General features: G+C 45.8%; 1 protein-coding gene across 1 annotated transcript in view; it reads right to left on the reverse strand.

Moving 5' to 3' along the window:
* The window catches only part of LOC105731455 (aldehyde oxidase 2), an 88,191-nt gene that overhangs the window by 69,414 nt on the left and 1,338 nt on the right, over positions 1–17,439 (reverse strand). The window contains exons 2-7 of the mRNA XM_064373205.1: positions 10,905–10,989; positions 9,004–9,100; positions 7,646–7,754; positions 5,953–6,079; positions 3,519–3,580; positions 847–936 (exon numbers count right to left, since the gene is read on the reverse strand). Of these exons, the coding sequence (XP_064229275.1) occupies positions 847–936; positions 3,519–3,580; positions 5,953–6,079; positions 7,646–7,754; positions 9,004–9,100; positions 10,905–10,989 (570 nt within the window). The remainder of the gene's footprint in view (positions 1–846; positions 937–3,518; positions 3,581–5,952; positions 6,080–7,645; positions 7,755–9,003; positions 9,101–10,904; positions 10,990–17,439) is intronic.

Genomic DNA, 17,439 nt, shown 5'->3' on the forward strand with positions numbered 1-17,439 from the left:
TGTGGTGGCGCGCACCTGTAGTCCCAGCTACTCAGGAGGCTGAGGCAGGAGAATTGCTTGAACCCAGGAGGCGGAGGTTGCAGTGAGCTGAGATCGTGTCACTGCACTCCAGCCTGGGCAACAGAGTGAAACTCCATCTCAAAAAGGAAGGAAGGAAGGAAGGAAGGAAGGGAGGGAGGGAGGGAGGGAGGGAGGGAGGGGGGGAAGGAAGGAAGGAAGGAGGGAAGGAAATGCACAGGTTTGTCTACAGCCAGCTGTGTGCTCTCAGATTTCCTCACATACTGGGAGCTGATTGTGTATTTTATCCTGCATTTCAACTTCTCTAAGTAATATCTTTAAGAATTTGGCAGTGCCCTTTTTTTCCTGGAAACCAGCATCTCTCAGGGAGCAAAGCCAGGGACTGGAATGTTTACGGCTGACTTCCCGGCTGTGGGGGCCACTGACTTGCCTGTCGCTGTGGATGGCTTCTCAGCCCTCTGGGGCTGCAGCGCCCTCTGTCTACAAAGGAGGAGACAGTGACAGAAGACGGCTCTGCAGGGGCAAGTACAGAATCCACCTCCACCTGAGAATTGACCCATCCAGAGCTGGGGGAGTTGCTTTGTTTCTGGTCCCAGTGTTTTTGTCTTCCTGTTGTTCCAGCATTTCTGACTATGAAGGGGAAAATCAGAGTGTGGGCTGTCATCACCACTTTCCGCAGCTCCCAGATGAAAAGAGCTTTATTTGCACATGCACTTTGGACAGTTGTAAGCAGAGAATGACCATTAAAACAAGCAGGCACAGTTTCAACACTGGGTCAGCATTAAGCAACACTCACAGTGAGAGCACAAAACAAACAAAGGGGCTCACCTCATTTTTCTTGCCAAGTGGGGAAGAGTCATTTTCTCCCCAATCCAAGCAGCATTTTCCTGTTCCTTTCTGTTGACAGCTATTTGCCTCCTAAGAAGGTGAAATGCCTTAGATTAAAAACTTTTCTGAGTAGGTAAATGAAAATGTGCCCCAAAAGGTTGGCAATTTAAATGAGACTTCAGACTTTTTTTTTTTTTTTTGAGATGGAATCTTGCTCTGTCGCCCAGGCTGGAGTGCAGTGGCGAGATCTTGGTTCACTGCAATCTTTCCCTCTCCAGTTCAGGTGATTCTCCTGCCTCAGCCTCCCAAGTAGCTGGGACTACCGGCATACACCTCCACGCCTGGCTAATTTTTTTTTTGTATTTTAATAGTGACAGGGTTTTATTGTTTTGCCCAGGCTGATCTTGAACTCCTGAGCTCAGGCCATCTGCCCACCTTAGCCTCTCAAAGTGCTGGGATTCCAGGTGTGAGCCACCACGCCCAGCCTGAGACTTCAGACTTTTTAAGCCACTGTTGGTGGTTTCTATTGGAACACAGATAATCACAAGATCTTTCTTCTTTTGCTTATTTTTAAGAATAATACATGTAGAGTATATAAGATACATCATTTGGTAGATATTATATACAAGTATATAATATAAAATGATTATATAGAAGTGTAAAGGAAATAAACTATCATTACTCTATTCCACTGATGATGTTTTCACATTTGGGATTGTATTATAGTACATAGTATATGAACATTTTTGTTCATTACATGTACAGCTTTGTGTACATATATAAATTTTTAGGTTAATTTCTAGTGGAAAATTAATTACTAGATGCTTTACAGGGCAATAATAATTTATAGGAAGAAAAAAGAAAACATTTTAGAAACCAGATATCGCAGACGTTTGGGATGCTCATGGAGCTGTCTGGGGATGAGCTGACGATGAGTTTTAAGGCAGGTTTCCATTTGCTGGCTCTTTCACTTCCCATTTCTTCCAAACTTACCTCTTATATCTTCTTACACAAGTAAGTTCTCCTAAGTTCCTAGCATAATACTTTCTTCCAGACACTTCAGTTCTCTGTCTCTACCCAAATGTCTTGAGCCGCTATCTTTCTAATTTTATCCAAGAAGCAAAAACAGCTGGGCCAAGCAAGCAGCACTTCTATTACTCAAAGCTCTGAGAGCTCCCACGATGTACCATGAACCAATAACGGAAAAGCCAGGCATCTCTTGGCCCACTTGATATTAGCCTTGTGTATTCCCTCTGAGACTGGGTTGCTTCACCCACTAAAAGCCCCGTGAGACATGCTGGCTACCAGGTGGGGTGGGTGACCACAGTTTTGCCTTTATCCCCCGAGTCTGTGTGTCTGGAAAGGTGGATAATAACATCTGTATCCACAGGGAAAGATGCTTCCTTTAACTTTTTTCGTTTGTATTTCACAAGTGCTTTTCACTCTATACCAGCCATTTGCTGGGCTTACAAGCTATTTTATGTATTTCAGCATGTCACCTTTGGCTCCCTCATGTGGCAGCAGACGTCTGGGAGATGCATGCACAGGTCACCTGCCTGGTTCTAGGTCCTGGGACACACCTCCCGGTCTACTTCTGGGCCCACCTCTACTATTTGTGGAGCGGCAGCAAAGAGCGCAAACAAAGGCCCCCAGCCTGATACCTGCTGCCCTTCTCTTCTACCCTGGCTCTGTTCTGTGCTGTGAGGGGCCTGAGCACTGCAGCCTGAACAGCCAAGCTCAGTCTACTTCCTCCACAAACAGCTGCTCCTTGGCCACCCTCTGACCTAAGGGTGCAGACACTGCTGTTATGAGCTGCCCTAGACAGACTCATATAAGAGGCTTATGTCTGGTCTAACAGTGGGATCAAGAACATCCACGGAGAATGATCTAGAAAAGGGGTGAGGTCCCAGGTGAACAAAGTCACCTTGGTGCTATGAACTCCCAAAAATTGTTGGAGAAAGACCAGAGAAGGGTACTTTAAAGTATGGGGTCTTCCCTGCTTGGGCCTAAGGGCTGTACTCCACACATTCATCCTGCCCTCAGCAGAGAACCACCAGCTGTGCCTGTCCTGTCAAACACTATTCACATGTCAATGACATCCTCAATGACACTAGTAACTATTTGTGGAACTCTCACTAAGTGCCAAGCAAGACTTATGTGATTTTCCCAAAAGCCCAATGAAGTGTCCCCACTTTGTAAAGGAAACTCCCTGTGCTCTTGTACTTGGAATGAATTTTGGGTTCCACTCTACATATTTAGCTTCTTGTCTGCTCACACCTTCTCAACTGGTTGGATTCTGGAACTGACCTTGCCTCACCAAAGCAAACTCCACCCACTCACATCCTTTGTCCCCTTGGGTTTGCCAATGCCCTCTGACTTGCCTGTCCAGATGCCTTCCTGAACTAGTTACAGAAAATGTCTGGACAGCTGGTTAGATGACCTGACTTCCCTCTGTGGTTTTGATTGGACAACCTCAAAGGTGGCACAATGTTCCCCCAATCTTCAACAAAAAACTAAAACTCCAGTGAGTCCAATAGACCCAGCTAACACACTGGGTCTCCCTAATGGTCTGTTGAGATGGCCTAAAAAATTTTAATTCCTCTGTTCCTGGCCTTGATCAGCTGTCATTGTCATTCTTGTTGCATAGGGTGTCCCCACAGTCACCTACTCACCATGCAGAAGGTCCTCCCACTCTCAAATATTGGCCGATAACCAGTGCAGCGGCATAGGTTACCTAATCAATCAGAGAAGAAGTGTACTTGTTAGTAGACTTTGCATTTACTGGCTCCTTTTGTCTTTTGAAAGTTAAATCAATCTAGCTTTTTTTTTTTTTTTTTTTTTTAAGGGTCTCATGACATTGTCCAGGCTGTATTCAAACTCCTGGTCTCCTCCTACCTCAGCCTCCTGAGTAGCTTGGGTTACAGGTGTGCAGTACTGAGCCTGGTTCCCAACTTTTTTAGAAGGGTGTTTTAACATCCTCCAAGTGGTTTAATGCTTTATTCCTCTCCTTGGAGTATTATCCTGCTCTCTACCTCAATTCCAGTTTTATTCTCTGTCTTAAAGATGATAGCCTAGTTGGCAAGCTCATCATCTTCACCAGATGGGAATTTGGGAATTAGTTCTTCATCTATTAATTTACTAATTCGATGTAGATCTATTGACAACTATATTTCAGACACTAGGTAAGATAGCGGGGATCCTCAAACGGAAAACCTAGGCAGTTTCTAAGGCCTTGGATGACATACCATCATGCCTTGGATGGTTTGTCAGTGATGCGCCTCGGTTGCTTTTAGATAATTACATCAAACTCTCCTGGGGGTATTTTAAAAAAATACAGATTCCTAACCCTGCTCCTATTCTCCTGAAATGCCATCTGGGGCGTAGACCCAGATATCTGCATTCCAGAGGTCTGCAGGAAATTCTACTGCATGGACTTCCCATTTTATTGCTGTTCCATGTAATAACATTTGAGAACCTCAGGTTTCCAAAGAGGAAGGCCTAGGGGCTGGGAGTGAAAGAGTCAGTGTGGAATAGAGTTCATCTGGGAAAGTTTCACAGGGAAGCCTGGGCTTAAGGAAAAATGAGCAAGCTATGGATTTGTAGAGAGCCAGGGAGAGGCATTCTGGGTTCTCAGAGCAGCAGGCACAGGTGTAGAGGAGATGGGGTTGTTGGGGGACTGGCTGGCAGGGAGCCATGGAGAGTAGGAGGAAGCACGACTTAGGGAGGTCAAGTGGTTGGACTTCTCTGAATGCCTGGTGAAGGAGGCTTCAGGCATAAGGAGCTGCTGAAGGACTTCAAATAGGAGAGGGATCTAAGGAAGGTGGGGAAGTCCACCAGCAGCTGGCAGGTTAGGGGAGTGTGCCTGATCAGCCCTCAGTCTCAGAATTTGTGTATTTAACAGACAACTTGTTTGGGATTATTAACACCCAAAATGGGTGTTTATTGATTCTTCAAAAGGGATATGAGTATGAACTCCTCTTCAGTAACTTAAACCCATTGCAAATTTTAAAGGATTCTTTTTTTGTTTGTTTGTTTTTTTGAGATGGAGTCTTGCTCTGTTGCCCAGGCTTGAGTGTGGAGTGCAGTGGCACGATCTTGGTTTATTGCAACCTCTACCTCCCAGGTTCAAGCGATACGCCTGCCTCAGCCCCTCAAGAAGCTGGGATTACAGGCGCGCGCTGCCACGTCCGGCTAATTTTTGTATTTTTAGTAGAGACAGGGTTTCACCAGACAGGGTTTCGCCATATTGGCCAGGCTGGACTTGTACTCCTGACCTCAAGTGATCCGCCTGCCTCAGCCTCCCAAAGTGCTGGGGTTACAGGTGGGAACCACTGTGCCCACCTAAAGGATTCTTTTGGTATGTGAAGGGCCATGTTAGGGGTTATGTCTCCCAAAAGACACGTTCAAGTGCTAAACCTTAGAACATCTGAATATGAACTTATTTGGTAATAGGGGCTCTACAGATGTAATCAAGTTAAAATGAAGTGACACTGGGTTAAGACCGGCCCAATTTGATGACGGGCGTCCTATAAGAACAGGGAAATTTGGACACAGACACATGGGGGAGAAGATCATATGAAATGGAAATAGGTTGGAGTGACACATCTACAAGCCAAGAAATGCCAGGGAAGGAAATGCCATTGTCAACCAGCAGCAGCTAGGAAGGGGCCAGGAAGGATGAGCCCCAAGAACCTTCAGAGAGGACATGGCCCTGCAGTTGGCTTGCTGTCAGACTTAAAGCTCCAGCACTGTGGGAGAATATATTTCTGCTATCTTAAGCCCACTAGTTTGTGGTACTTAGTTAGGGCAGCCCTGAGAAACTAATACAGGCCCTTAACAAAGGAAGCCAAAGAAGTCACTGGATAGAAAACGGGGTGTGGAGTGGGTGCACTGTGCTAGCTCTGAGCAGGCTGTTCCAAGCACATGCTCTGATAAGCAGGGAGCAGCTTGGCATTCTCTGCTCCTGGGTGCTGTAGCTACTTTAGAACCAACAGAAGCAGAGGCCTGAGTGGGGTTAGGATGACACTGGGGGTGGTATGATCTATCCAGAAACACATTCCCCACCTGGCCTTGGGTGGGTGGTGGGTTTTCTCTGTTTAGACTTACCCCCTAGGGCTTCCATGAGCTGCTCCTCTGAGGGCTGTGGGTGGTTCCTGAGCAGAGTGTACATGGACATCACCATCCCAGGGGTGCAGAATCCACACTGGGTGCCATGGCTCTTGGCGATCCGCTCCTGGAAAGACACATGTTTATGGCTGTGCCTTCTTGCTGCCACCGACTCTCACCACACTCCACAGCCTGCAGTTCCCTGGCAATGGTAGAACCCACTCCCTGAGGAACCCACTTCCTTCCCTTTGATTAGACTCTGCCCGTGTTCCTTTCCCTAGGCTGCTCCTGGAGGAAGTGGCCCAGAAGCCACGTCCTATGATAATCACTTTCCAAGGTCAAGTGCTCAAATCCTTCTAATTGGGAATTAGCAGCATGCATCCTCCACTCTCAGAGAGCAAAGAATCCTCTGGAAATCAATAAGTATAAACAGAGTGTGTGGGAGTTTCAAAAATAGTTTTCTTGAACACCTCCACATCTTGCACAGCGTCGTTCTATGAGGCTACCTTTTTCTGATTAACTTGGAGACTGTCTACTGTTGATTTCACTTTGCCTTCGTCCTTAAATTTTTCTGTGTTGGCACAAAGGGAGCTCTCCTTTCAAAGATCTGGGATTTTGGTCCCCGCCATTTAAAGTGTTGTCAATGGACTAGCAGTATTGACTCCAACTGGGCACTTACAGGAAATGCAGAACCTGGCGCTCCTGCTTCAAATCTCTTTACTCAGAATCTGCATCTTTAACAAGCCCCTGGGCGAGTCTTAGGCACATTAAAGTTTGTGTCTAGATCTGGAAGCCCTGTTCTAGATTGCAGAAAGTAATATAATGCTAGGATTTGGGTTTATCAACCTTTCTGTGAGCATCCTCTCTGCCCTCCTACTAGACTCTGGTACACTCTGCTGGATCCTTTGTCTTTGCTCATCTCCTTGGAGTTCATTCTCCAAGGAGATCATGTAGTTAAACCCAGAGGCTCTCTGGGCTCCCCATCTAGAAAGACTCAGTGTTGGTCAATCTGGTCCTGTGACTCTCAAGCTCCTGTAACAATGTCAGAGGAATCGTTGTGCTCTCTCAACACATGTCATATTGCTATTAAATCCAACCTCTTTGTTCCAGCTTCAGGTTAAGATTCAGAGAAACAACTGTTCTCATGTTCTGGTGAAGTTTTAGATTCCTCTTACTCCCAATTCTGATTTTACTCCTAAGACCTCTACACTGCAGGGAATAATCCTAAATTTTATTCTGTTAGCCTCACAGACATTTTATTCTATGTGTAATATTCTTTGTATGATACCTACTCCAGACCACTAATCAATACTTCAATAATTCTGCTTCTCATTCAAGCAGAAAAAATGGAAAAAACAAAAAAGGAGATTAATCAAATGTGGATAGAGTTCCAGTTTTCTTTTAAATCACTTAACAAATGTTATTACTCTGGTTGATAGGCATCCAAAGCTTCTACTTACCTGATCACAATCTAGAAGCCTCAGGCTGTATAGACAACACAACATTTGGCAAAAAGATAAAGCTAAGAAGTGAGAAAATTAGGATGTGCTCTTACCTGTACAGGGTGAAGCCTAGTTTTGATGCTTCCAACACCTTCCACGGTGGTGACAGCAGCTCCATACAGAGAGCAGATGGGCATCAGGCATGCGGTGACAGAGAAGTGTCTTTGTATAAGAAACACATGTGCTCTTACCTGTACAGGGTGAAGCCTAGTTTTGATGCTTCCAACACCTTCCACGGTGGTGACAGCAGCTCCATACAGAGAGCAGATGGGCATCAGGCATGCGGTGACAGAGAAGTGTCTTTGTATAAGAAACACAAGGAAAATCAAGGGGAGTAACACAGTCCTGCCTCATGGGCAAGCCTGACACCAGGAAGAACAGCGGAAGACCTCCAGGACCCATCACTGAGCTGAGGGCATGGGGAACTGGAGAGGAGGAATTTACAGTTCTCCCTGCTGACTCTGCTGTCTGTAGGAATAGGGATCCTTAAGGTGAATCTGGACATTCTGAACTTCAGAAACACTTTCCAAGCATAGACCCACGTGGGAGTAACAGGAATAAACTTGTGTCACTAGGAGTGTGGTTGGACTTCAATAGTATTCATTGGAACATTGACTTCACAACAAGCAAAATGCATACCTATGTCTTTTATCCATATGTACACATTTGGGAATTTTTTTGCTTCCTAATTTAAAACTCCTTGGGTAAAGTCATTCAACAGTACAGGATGACTTGTGTTCTGAAGCCATCTCTTGATTTGTTGGGCCAATGGACTTGGGGGAACCCCAACTTTTAGAATCTGGTCCTTAATAAAAGGGTGAAATCTTAGCCCAGGTCCTTGCTCTGTAGGGCTGGTCTAGCCCAATTGTAGAAAGAGTGTTAGCGGCTGGTGGCGATGGCTCAAAGCCTGTAATCCCAATACTTTGGGAAGATGAAGCAGTTGGATTGCTTGAGATCAGGAGTTCGAGACCAGCCTGGGCAACATGGTGAAACCCTAGCTCTACCAAAAATACAAAAAATTAGCTGGATATGGTGGCAGGCACTTGTGGTCCCAGCTACTGGGAGGCCGAGGTGGGCGGATCACTTGAGCCTGGGAGGCAGAGGTTGCAGTGAGCCGAGATAGCAACACTGCACTCCAGCCTGGATGACAGAGTGAGACTCTGCCTCAAAGAAAGGGAAAGGAAAAGCATTAGCTTCAGAGCCAGAAAATGTAGGGTTCCAGTCCTTGTTCTATAGCTTACTAGTTGTATGACTTTGAACAAGTCACTTCATCTCTTTGAGCCTCAGTTTCTTCATCTGTAAAATCAATGGCTGACCTACACTGGGGTTTCTTAACCCGGGGTGCATAGATGGGCCTTGAAGGACATTCATGAAATGGTGTAAAATGTAGTTAATGTGTTACTTGAGTAGATGACTCACAGCTTTCATTGAATTTTTCAGAGCCGTCTAAGATCTGGACACAGCAAGAATCTAAGGACCTTTCTTCAAGTTGTGAGCTAAGAACATGAGCAAGAAACAAAGTCCTGCCCTGGCTTCTGGGCTGGGATACCTTATCTTCTTGGACACGGAGTCATGCTTGGACACCATCACGGTGCAGGCGCCGCAGCCTCCTCTTCCGCAGGCGTATTTGGTTCCTGTGAGACGTACTGGAAGGGACACAGTCAAGGAAAAGGTGCCAAGGCGAACATTTGTTTTCAGTATAGCTGGCTCCCTAGGGGGTCACTTCTGAGGAAAGTCTTTTTGACGGGTGAGTGTAGGTATGAGAAGCCATTCACTTGCCTTCAGGTCTTAGTGTGACACTGGGCATATTAACCTCTCCCTGCCTGTTTTCTCACAAAGAGGGAGAAGCAATACCTATTTTATCTTCACAGGCTTATAGTAAGCATCTTATAGGATAATGGGTGTAAAGCCCTTTGAAAAATCCTGTTTTAGGTAGGGTGTGGTGGCTCACACCTATAATCCCAGTACTTTGGGAGGCCAAGGCGGGCGTATCACCTGAGGTCAGGAGTTTGAGACCAGCCTGACGAACATGCAGAAACCCCATCTCTACTAAAAATACTAAAAATTAGCCAGGTGTGGTGGTGCATGCCTGTAATCCCAGCTACTCGGGAGGCTGAGGCAGGAGAATCACTTGAATCTGGGAGGCAGAGGTTGCAGTGAGCTGAGATCAAGCCATTGGACTCCAGCCTGGGCAACAAGAGCGAAACTCCATCTCAGAACAAAACAAAACTAAACCAAAACCAAAAACAAAGGAAAAAAGAAAAATCCTATTTTATTATAGGGTATTCTTATATATCTTCTTCTGGGTTTCAATCATGTAATTGTAAGAGAGGAAGGTTATTTTTAGCAACTCAATTTGTGTTGCATTTGAAAGCAAATTGGTAATTTTTGGAGGAATCTCCTATCCTTATTTACAGCTCCCACCAAGTGTCCCTCTGCTGTGGCTTGGCCTGGGTCCAATCCCAAACCTAGGCTTAGCCCCAGTCCCTTCTCTTTATTCATCCTTCTCCCTAACTGTGGTTTATTTCCAAGCAATTTATAGAATTGGAGGTAATTAACTAAACTGGCTAAAAAGATTTCAGAATGCCCAACTCTGTACTGCTAGTGCCTGTTTTTTTTTTTTTTAAAACCCTAAGCTTATTCATCAAAATTAAGTCAAAACCTAAAATGCTTATCAGAGTGGTAATGTAAATGAAGAGGGGGCTGCACATGACTGGCGAGCTCGGGCCCTTTAGGAAAGGGCTGGAACAGTCCCTGCTCAGTTCTCAGCAAGACTGTTGCCACGCAGGGATGGCTATCTCCCCATTTTTCAAGGGAAGCTGAAAAATCTTGATTTTTTAAAAATATGAAATTTTCTAATTTTTAAATATCAACAACCAGTTAAAAACCATGGGCTTTTAAACAAAACTTGTCCAGAAGCTGATTTCATCAATTAGTAATTTCTGTCATTTATTTATTTTTGGTTCTCAGAGAACTGAGAGATCCATCAGATTTACCAATTAAAATATGTTTGCTATTATGAGGATCTATATTCCAGAATATGAAATGGCAGGGAAAACCGAGGGTAAGAAAACAGATGTAGGGAAAGGACATCTTTCCCTGTGACACAGGTTCTCACTGAATCTGGACGATTTGGTTTCGAAAAAGGGCAGGACACAAGCAACACAAGCCTCTATTACATAACAGCCCTGGTGGGGCTCCGGAAAGCCCATGTGGGAATTATTAGTGCTGAAGTAAAGAGCTTAGCTTCCATTTCACTGCTATTATCAGATACAGGGAACTCTGGGGAAACTTCATCCTCTCCAAAATAGCCCGATTAACCTAATATCCTTAAAACCACGGCCAAAAGCAAATAGAGAGGCAGAGCCAAGGGGGCTGACTATTTGAATGGGGAGATCTGATTCATTCTCATAATTCTCAGCTGCCCTAAGTGTTAAGACAAACATAGACACAGCCAGGACTTTGACAAAAGGGTCCAGTTCTTCCGTAGGAAGGTCAGCAGGGTCCCTTCTGGGTCCACATTCCTCTCTATCACCTATGTTGGGAACAGAAGAGAGATGATTATGGCTTTTGAATCTGTGACCCCATGGAACATCTGTGGAAGCCTGTTTGATTTAGGGATTGGGGTATAATAGGGCTGATTTCATCTGCACCTCTTTTTTTGGTGCTCTGAGGGCAAACGTCGTTCACACATGTTAACAGGACAGAAGACTCACAGGACAAGTGAGGCAACAATACCATGATATATGAGTAGAGCTGGGAACCACTGCTGTGTAAAGATGCCTCTGGGGGGTACTATTCATATTTGCTCCAATACCTATTTTTGTGGAATCTTCCAATTCAGCCTTGAAATATTTCAGATCTGGGAGGGACTTGGATTGTGTGCATGTCTGTGCGTGTATGCATGTGTGTGTGCCTGTGTGTAGTGTGTGCCTGTGTGTACATGTGTGCAATGAAGGATCCTGCAGGGAGGCAAGCCGGGTAGGCAGAGATTGTGGCCCCTCTGAGATCCCTCTGGTTGGGAATGTATTTGCCACAGTAGGAGTCCAAAGAGTGGCAGGAAGGGGAGGTGGAGAGTTGCTGCTGTCCTGAGGAGGCCCTGAAGCCTGCCACTCCCCTCAATAGCAGTTGGCTCAGGACGCAGGTGGCCCTGGTGGACACTAGCATTTCCCCTTTGAAAAGTGGAGGTTTGGCCAGGTGCAGTGACTCATGCCTGTAATCACAGCACTTTGGGAGACTGAGGCAGATGGATCACTTGAGGCCAGGAGTTCAAGACCAGCCTAACCAACACGGCAAAACCTTGTCTTATTAAAAATACAAAAAAAAAAAAAAAAAGAAAGAAAGAAAGAAAAGAAAAAGCCAGGCATGGTGGTGCATGTCTGTTATCCCAGCTACTCAGGAGACTGAGGCTTGAGAATCACTTGAACCAGGAGGCGGAAGTTGCAGTGAGCTGAGATTGTGCCACTGCACTCCAGCCTGGGAGACAGAGCAAGACTCTGTCTCAAAAAAAAAAAAAAAAAAAAAAAGAAAAAAGAAAAGTGGAGGCTTTAGCTCTCAAAAGCCACGAGGAACCTTCTTTGGTGCCTCTTTCCCATTTCCTTATTTTGGGATAGTTCCTTGGACTTTGTCTCAGAGTGTCCTGCAAACACATACAGCCATTCTGTTGCATTGGAGGAAAGGAAGATACAGTGAACTATCCATGTTAGAGTCTTCCTTTCTCCCCAGAAGGGAGACATAAACTTTTGTAGACCTCAAAGAATAAAAAAACTAAAGGAAGATGCATCCAAGCTGGGATGTTAACATTCAACTGCGTTCTGGATCTCTAGGGGATCTGAATCAATGCAATAAGAGGCTGTTCTCTGCCTGCCCCTACCCGCACCGCCGGTCCTTTAAACACATAGATTGAGAGGGTGGTTGGATGATTTTTTTCTTGTGTGACTGACACCCACCCCTACAACATCCTCCTTGCATTTCTTCTAAGCCTTGACTTATTCTCTGCTCTGACTACAGCTACTTCACTCTAGGCTCTTGATACAGAGGGGATGTGGTGTGGAAAGCAGAGGAAAGAGCCTCCTCTGGCTTTTGAGTCTCCAAAACCTAGGCCAGTGGGTCAGGCAAGTAACGACTCAGATCCTCGAAGGACAGTTTTGGAAGAATATACGGTGGTTGCTGGTTATGGAGTCTGCATACAGGAGAGTGACCAAGCCCTGGGGCTGAGGATCCCTGGGGGAGAGGTGACAAGACCCCAGAAAAACCATATGCCTTGGGAGCTACAGAATGGTTCATTTGAGAGACAGACAGAGACTCAGGAAGGGAAGGGCCTGCAGAGGGAACTTGGGTTAACTAGGGGCCTGCATGGGTGGATGGTGAGGACCAGAGGGAGGTGCTGGGACAACGGGCAATGGAGAGTCCCTGCCCTTTTTAGACAGGCTCCAAACGGAGCTTAGCTACCACCCAGGGAAAGCAGGGGACCCTGATGGACTGTGAGGACGTTTTAACCAATTCTGTATGATGAGGACTCAACAGAAAAATTAAGTAGATAAACAAAAATTAAAAAGGTCCCATTTCTTGTCCTCCTAATTTTGAGGATCAAGATGTGTTGCCAGATAAAGTGTGTCTGTGGATCAGGGCTGGCACCAAATGCTTTACAAGGGGGTTCCTAATCAAGGAAAGAGGCAGCTTTCTTTTCATCTCTACAACGGCAGAGAACAGGAACACAGCAGCAAGTGGCTGAAGGTACACTCACAGAGGCGGGCGGCACTGCTCCCTTGAGGCCTCTGTGGCAGGCCTGTGGGGTTTACTCAGTCCACCGGGAGGCCATTGGAGGGTTGTAAGTTGAGAAATGCCAGGTTTAAGCAGAAGAAAGACCTGAGAAGAACAGTTCCTCTTTTACAGCTTTTCTTTTCATCTAAACACACCTAGAAGTGGATTCCAAAGGTGAGGACTCCAAGACTCAGGGAGGGGAAGTGGCGTGCACAATGTTATACAGTAAATGGCGAAGCTGGATTCATCCGACACCAAGGCTTTACTGAGTCCCCCCCACATTTCCAGGAGCTGAGCTCTGGCTGAGTGGGGAACAGGTCACATTAGGATGGCTTTCTAGTCCCTGGCTTCTTACCTCTGACTAGAGGGGCTCAGCCCAAATGGGCCACAAGAGCTCCCCTCCAGCTCGTGGTCTCCTGCTGCCTCGCAAGCCACGGTACGAGTGCCCATCACTTACCTTCCTCCCGTTCACGAAGAAAACCAGCTCGTCTGATTGCGATGCGCAAGGCATTGCACCTGTAAATAGGTTCTGCTTTTCAAGTCCAGGTGGGAATGCTCTTTGCACCAGCCACAGAATTGAGTGGTAAGGATTTAGGTCTAAGCAACTAGACTCTCTCCTTATGTAGATGCAGGTGGCCTGGAGCCTCACAGCACAGGAGGTGGAGACCTTGTTTCACGGCTTAAGTCTAGGGCGCCCGTCTAGTCCAGCCTCTTAACTGGAGCCTCACTCTGCCTCCCACCAATCCTGACTTTGAAGCTGACTCAGCACACAGCCCACACCTCTTCTTGCTTGTTCTGAAGTTTGAGGGCATCAGCATGAAAACCAAACAACAATCTAAGCTTACGCTCACTCTGCACACTGCCTCAGCCCTGGGAACAGACCATGATTGGATTTCACTTTTCTCAAAGACAAGTGGGCTTTCTGAGACCTCCCACTTTCCCTAACTTTGTTTCTTTTTCTAATTTTAGCTGCGGAAATGTCTCCTCATAGGAGATTATGTGATCAAGTCCAATCTGTGCCACAGTCAAAGTGGAGTTGTGGGGTGCCTTCCAACTTCTTCCCTACCCCCAGAATTGTTCCGCTGGAAAACAGTGATCTAGTTAAGACAACTACTGTACAGATAAATAAACTGAGGCCCAGAGAGGTGAGATTGGTAGTTCAGAGTCACTCAGAAGTAAGTGGCAAAGCAGGTACTAAAACGAAGATAGTTTGCTTGTAACACCTGTAAAGTGTATAGACAGAATCCTTGATTAAAAAAAAACCAGCCAGGTGTGGTGGCTCACACCTGTAATCCCAGCACTTTGGGAGGATTGCTTGATTCCAGGAGTTTGAGACCACCCTGGGCAACGTGGCAAAACCCTATCTCTACTAAAAATACAAAAATTAGCCAGGTGTGGTGCCACATGCCTGTAGTCCCAACTACTCAGGAGGCTGAGGCGGGAGGATGACTTGAGCTTGGGAGATTGAGGCTGCAGTGAGCTGTGAACATGCCACTGTATTGCAGCCTGGGTAAAAGAGCGAGACCCTGTCTCAAAAACTTAAAAAGAAAAATATCATGTTCTTTATGAACATCTCCAATTAAATATTTGTAGATGAGATCAAGCAGCTCTTATTCTTTCAGCTGAAGTAATGCCTAGAACTTGGCCTCATGTATGGGTGAAGCAAGTAGCTGCTTACGTGCCTGGCTTCAGGAGAGCTGGCAAGACCTCTCTGCTCCCCGACACTTCTTCGATCAGAACGTGGAGCCCTGGCACCGTCATTAGAGTCAACCCTTGTCTTCAGATGAGCATTCACTGTGCGGCAGTGTATCTGTCAGGCCGGAATGGCAAACACCTGGTATCCTCTTGCTCTGGCTAATTGAGGAAGGTCCTCTCTCTCTCCTGGTCCTGATGTAGCTTCAAAATCCTTCCTAGAGCTACTCCTCAACGAATGGAGTTGTCAGCTTCCAAATTTCTTGACAATTCTAATGCCTAGGTTCTCAGGCATTCCGGTTTTCATGCACTCGTGGAGACAAGTGTTTACACACATGCCTGTATGTTGGTTTGAGTTTGTATATGGGTGTGTTACATGTATTAAACAGTTGCCAAATATATCTGCAATGGTGCGGTGACAGAAGCTAGAGATCGTGCTGTGAATTAGGAAGGACCTTCAGGTCACACTTTGATCATATAGCTCCTGGTGCTATCAGGACCTTTTTGATCATGATCATGTGACTCCTGTTCAAAACCCCTGAATAGCTCTTTGCTTGCAACATAGGTTTAAACTCCTCGGCCCAGTGTGCAAGCTTTCCATGAACTGTTCCTGTCTCTGGCCTCTGACTCTTTTGCTCTTAAAAAAATCTGCTCCAGCCAAACTACTCTTCTCACATCCTTCTACTTAAACCTGGCATTTCTTAACTTACAACCCTCCAATGGCCTCCCAGTGGACTGAGTAAACCCCACAGGCCTGCCACAGGGGCCTCATGGGAGCAGTGCCGCCCACCTCTGTGAGTGTACCTTCAGCCACTTGCTGCTGTGTTCCTGTTCTCTGCCACACTGGCCTTTTCCCTGCTTCTCCAATACACTAACTTCTTTCTTGTCTCAGGCCTTGGGCCATGTTGTTCACTCACGGCTGGTGTCTTGTTATTTGGGTCTGAGTTCTTCCCTGATCACATAGTCTAAAGTAGCACTCCCATCACTATTTTCTCTCTTTTTTGAGATAGGATCTTGCTCTGTTGCCCCAGTTGGAGTGCAGTGGTGCAAGCACAGCTCACTGCAGTGTCAATCTCCCAGGCTCAAGTGATCCTCCCGCCCTCAAGCGATCCTCCCACCTCAGTCTCCCAAGTTGCTGGGACTCCAGGCATGCGCCACCATGCCTGGTTAATCCTTTATTTTTTGTAGAGATGGGGCCATCCCTCTATTTTCTATCGCCCTGTTTCATTTTCTCCATAGCATTCATTACTACCTGACATGGACAATTGGTATCTTTTTATCTGTTTTCTCCACTAGAATATGAGCTCTGTGAGAGCACAGATGTTACTTTGTTTGCCCCTGTATCCCAGGGCCTAGAATGGTGCCTACCAGAGAGCACTGTTAGTTCAATGACTGGAGAAGCTTCTCCTGGCTCTGCAATGGTGAGGACTCTGTCTCTGGTCCATGGTGATTTCGCTCCCTCTCTCTTTAGCTACCATCAGAAAGCAGCTCCGAACCTCCTTTCTTGCCTTTTTCTGGAATCCAAAAGCACCTGCAGATCCAACCCACTGCTCCTTTACTTTTATTAAACCAGGATCCAAGAAACCTGTCTCGAATTTGCCACTGATTAGTTGATTAGTTGATAGTGTTTGTGTGTTATGTTCCCAACTAGGCAATTAGCTCCTGGAATTTCCAATAGCTGGTTGTATCTGCTGCCACGGGCACCATAAATGGCAACTTATTCATGGCAGGGTCTGGTAGATGCTTGACTGATTACCCAAGGTCCTTTAAATGGAGGAAACATTAGCGATTTGTTCATTCTTCATTCATTCAACAGTAGTAACTGAGCCTCTGCCTTGCACCAGCCACCATGCTAAGGAGTAGAGTACGGTGGAGAACAAGAGCTACATGTTTTCATCCTCTGAGGCCCTTAAGTTTTAGTGAAACAGTAATATGCAATTAAAGATTGATGCTTGTGACATGCACAGACAAATCAGCTGTTTTTTTTAGGGACAGGGATCAGAAAAGGTCTCCCAAAAATATTTAACAGAATAAATCCTTCAATGTCAACATAAAATTCAAGCATGCCAAGTGGAAGTTTTAGAGCACTAAAGCTGGATTATGGCATTAGATTTGTAAGATATAAAAGTACTTTGGATTAGAGAACATAATACTTTAATTGCTGGGAAACTGAAAACTGTGAATGGTTTTAGAGAAGGGTTTTCAAACTCCTTAGAGCCAGGAAAACCTTTGTTTGAATGACATCTTGTGAAGTGTAAACAAATTAAACAAAAAGTTTACTTCCCTAGCTGAGGGGCCTGGGGTAAAGACCTGAAGTCTTCTGGCTTTCTTTCCTTCAAGAAACCCTCAGAACTCCGGGGAGCTGAGTGTGAAAACCACCCACTTCAGAGTGAATGAAAGGTTGCCCTCAGTCAGCGGGGGTGGGTGCAGTCTCTGCCAAGTTTTTCTGACCCTCAATTCTTATTCAAGACCATGGAAGAAGGCAGCCACTACATTTTTTTGTTTCTTCTTCCTCTTCTCTTTTTTTTTT

This window comes from Aotus nancymaae, unplaced genomic scaffold, assembly GCF_030222135.1.
Source record: "Aotus nancymaae isolate 86718 unplaced genomic scaffold, 86718_ANA_hifiasm-v0.15.2.pri h1tg000008l, whole genome shotgun sequence".
NCBI lineage: Eukaryota > Metazoa > Chordata > Mammalia > Primates > Aotidae > Aotus > Aotus nancymaae.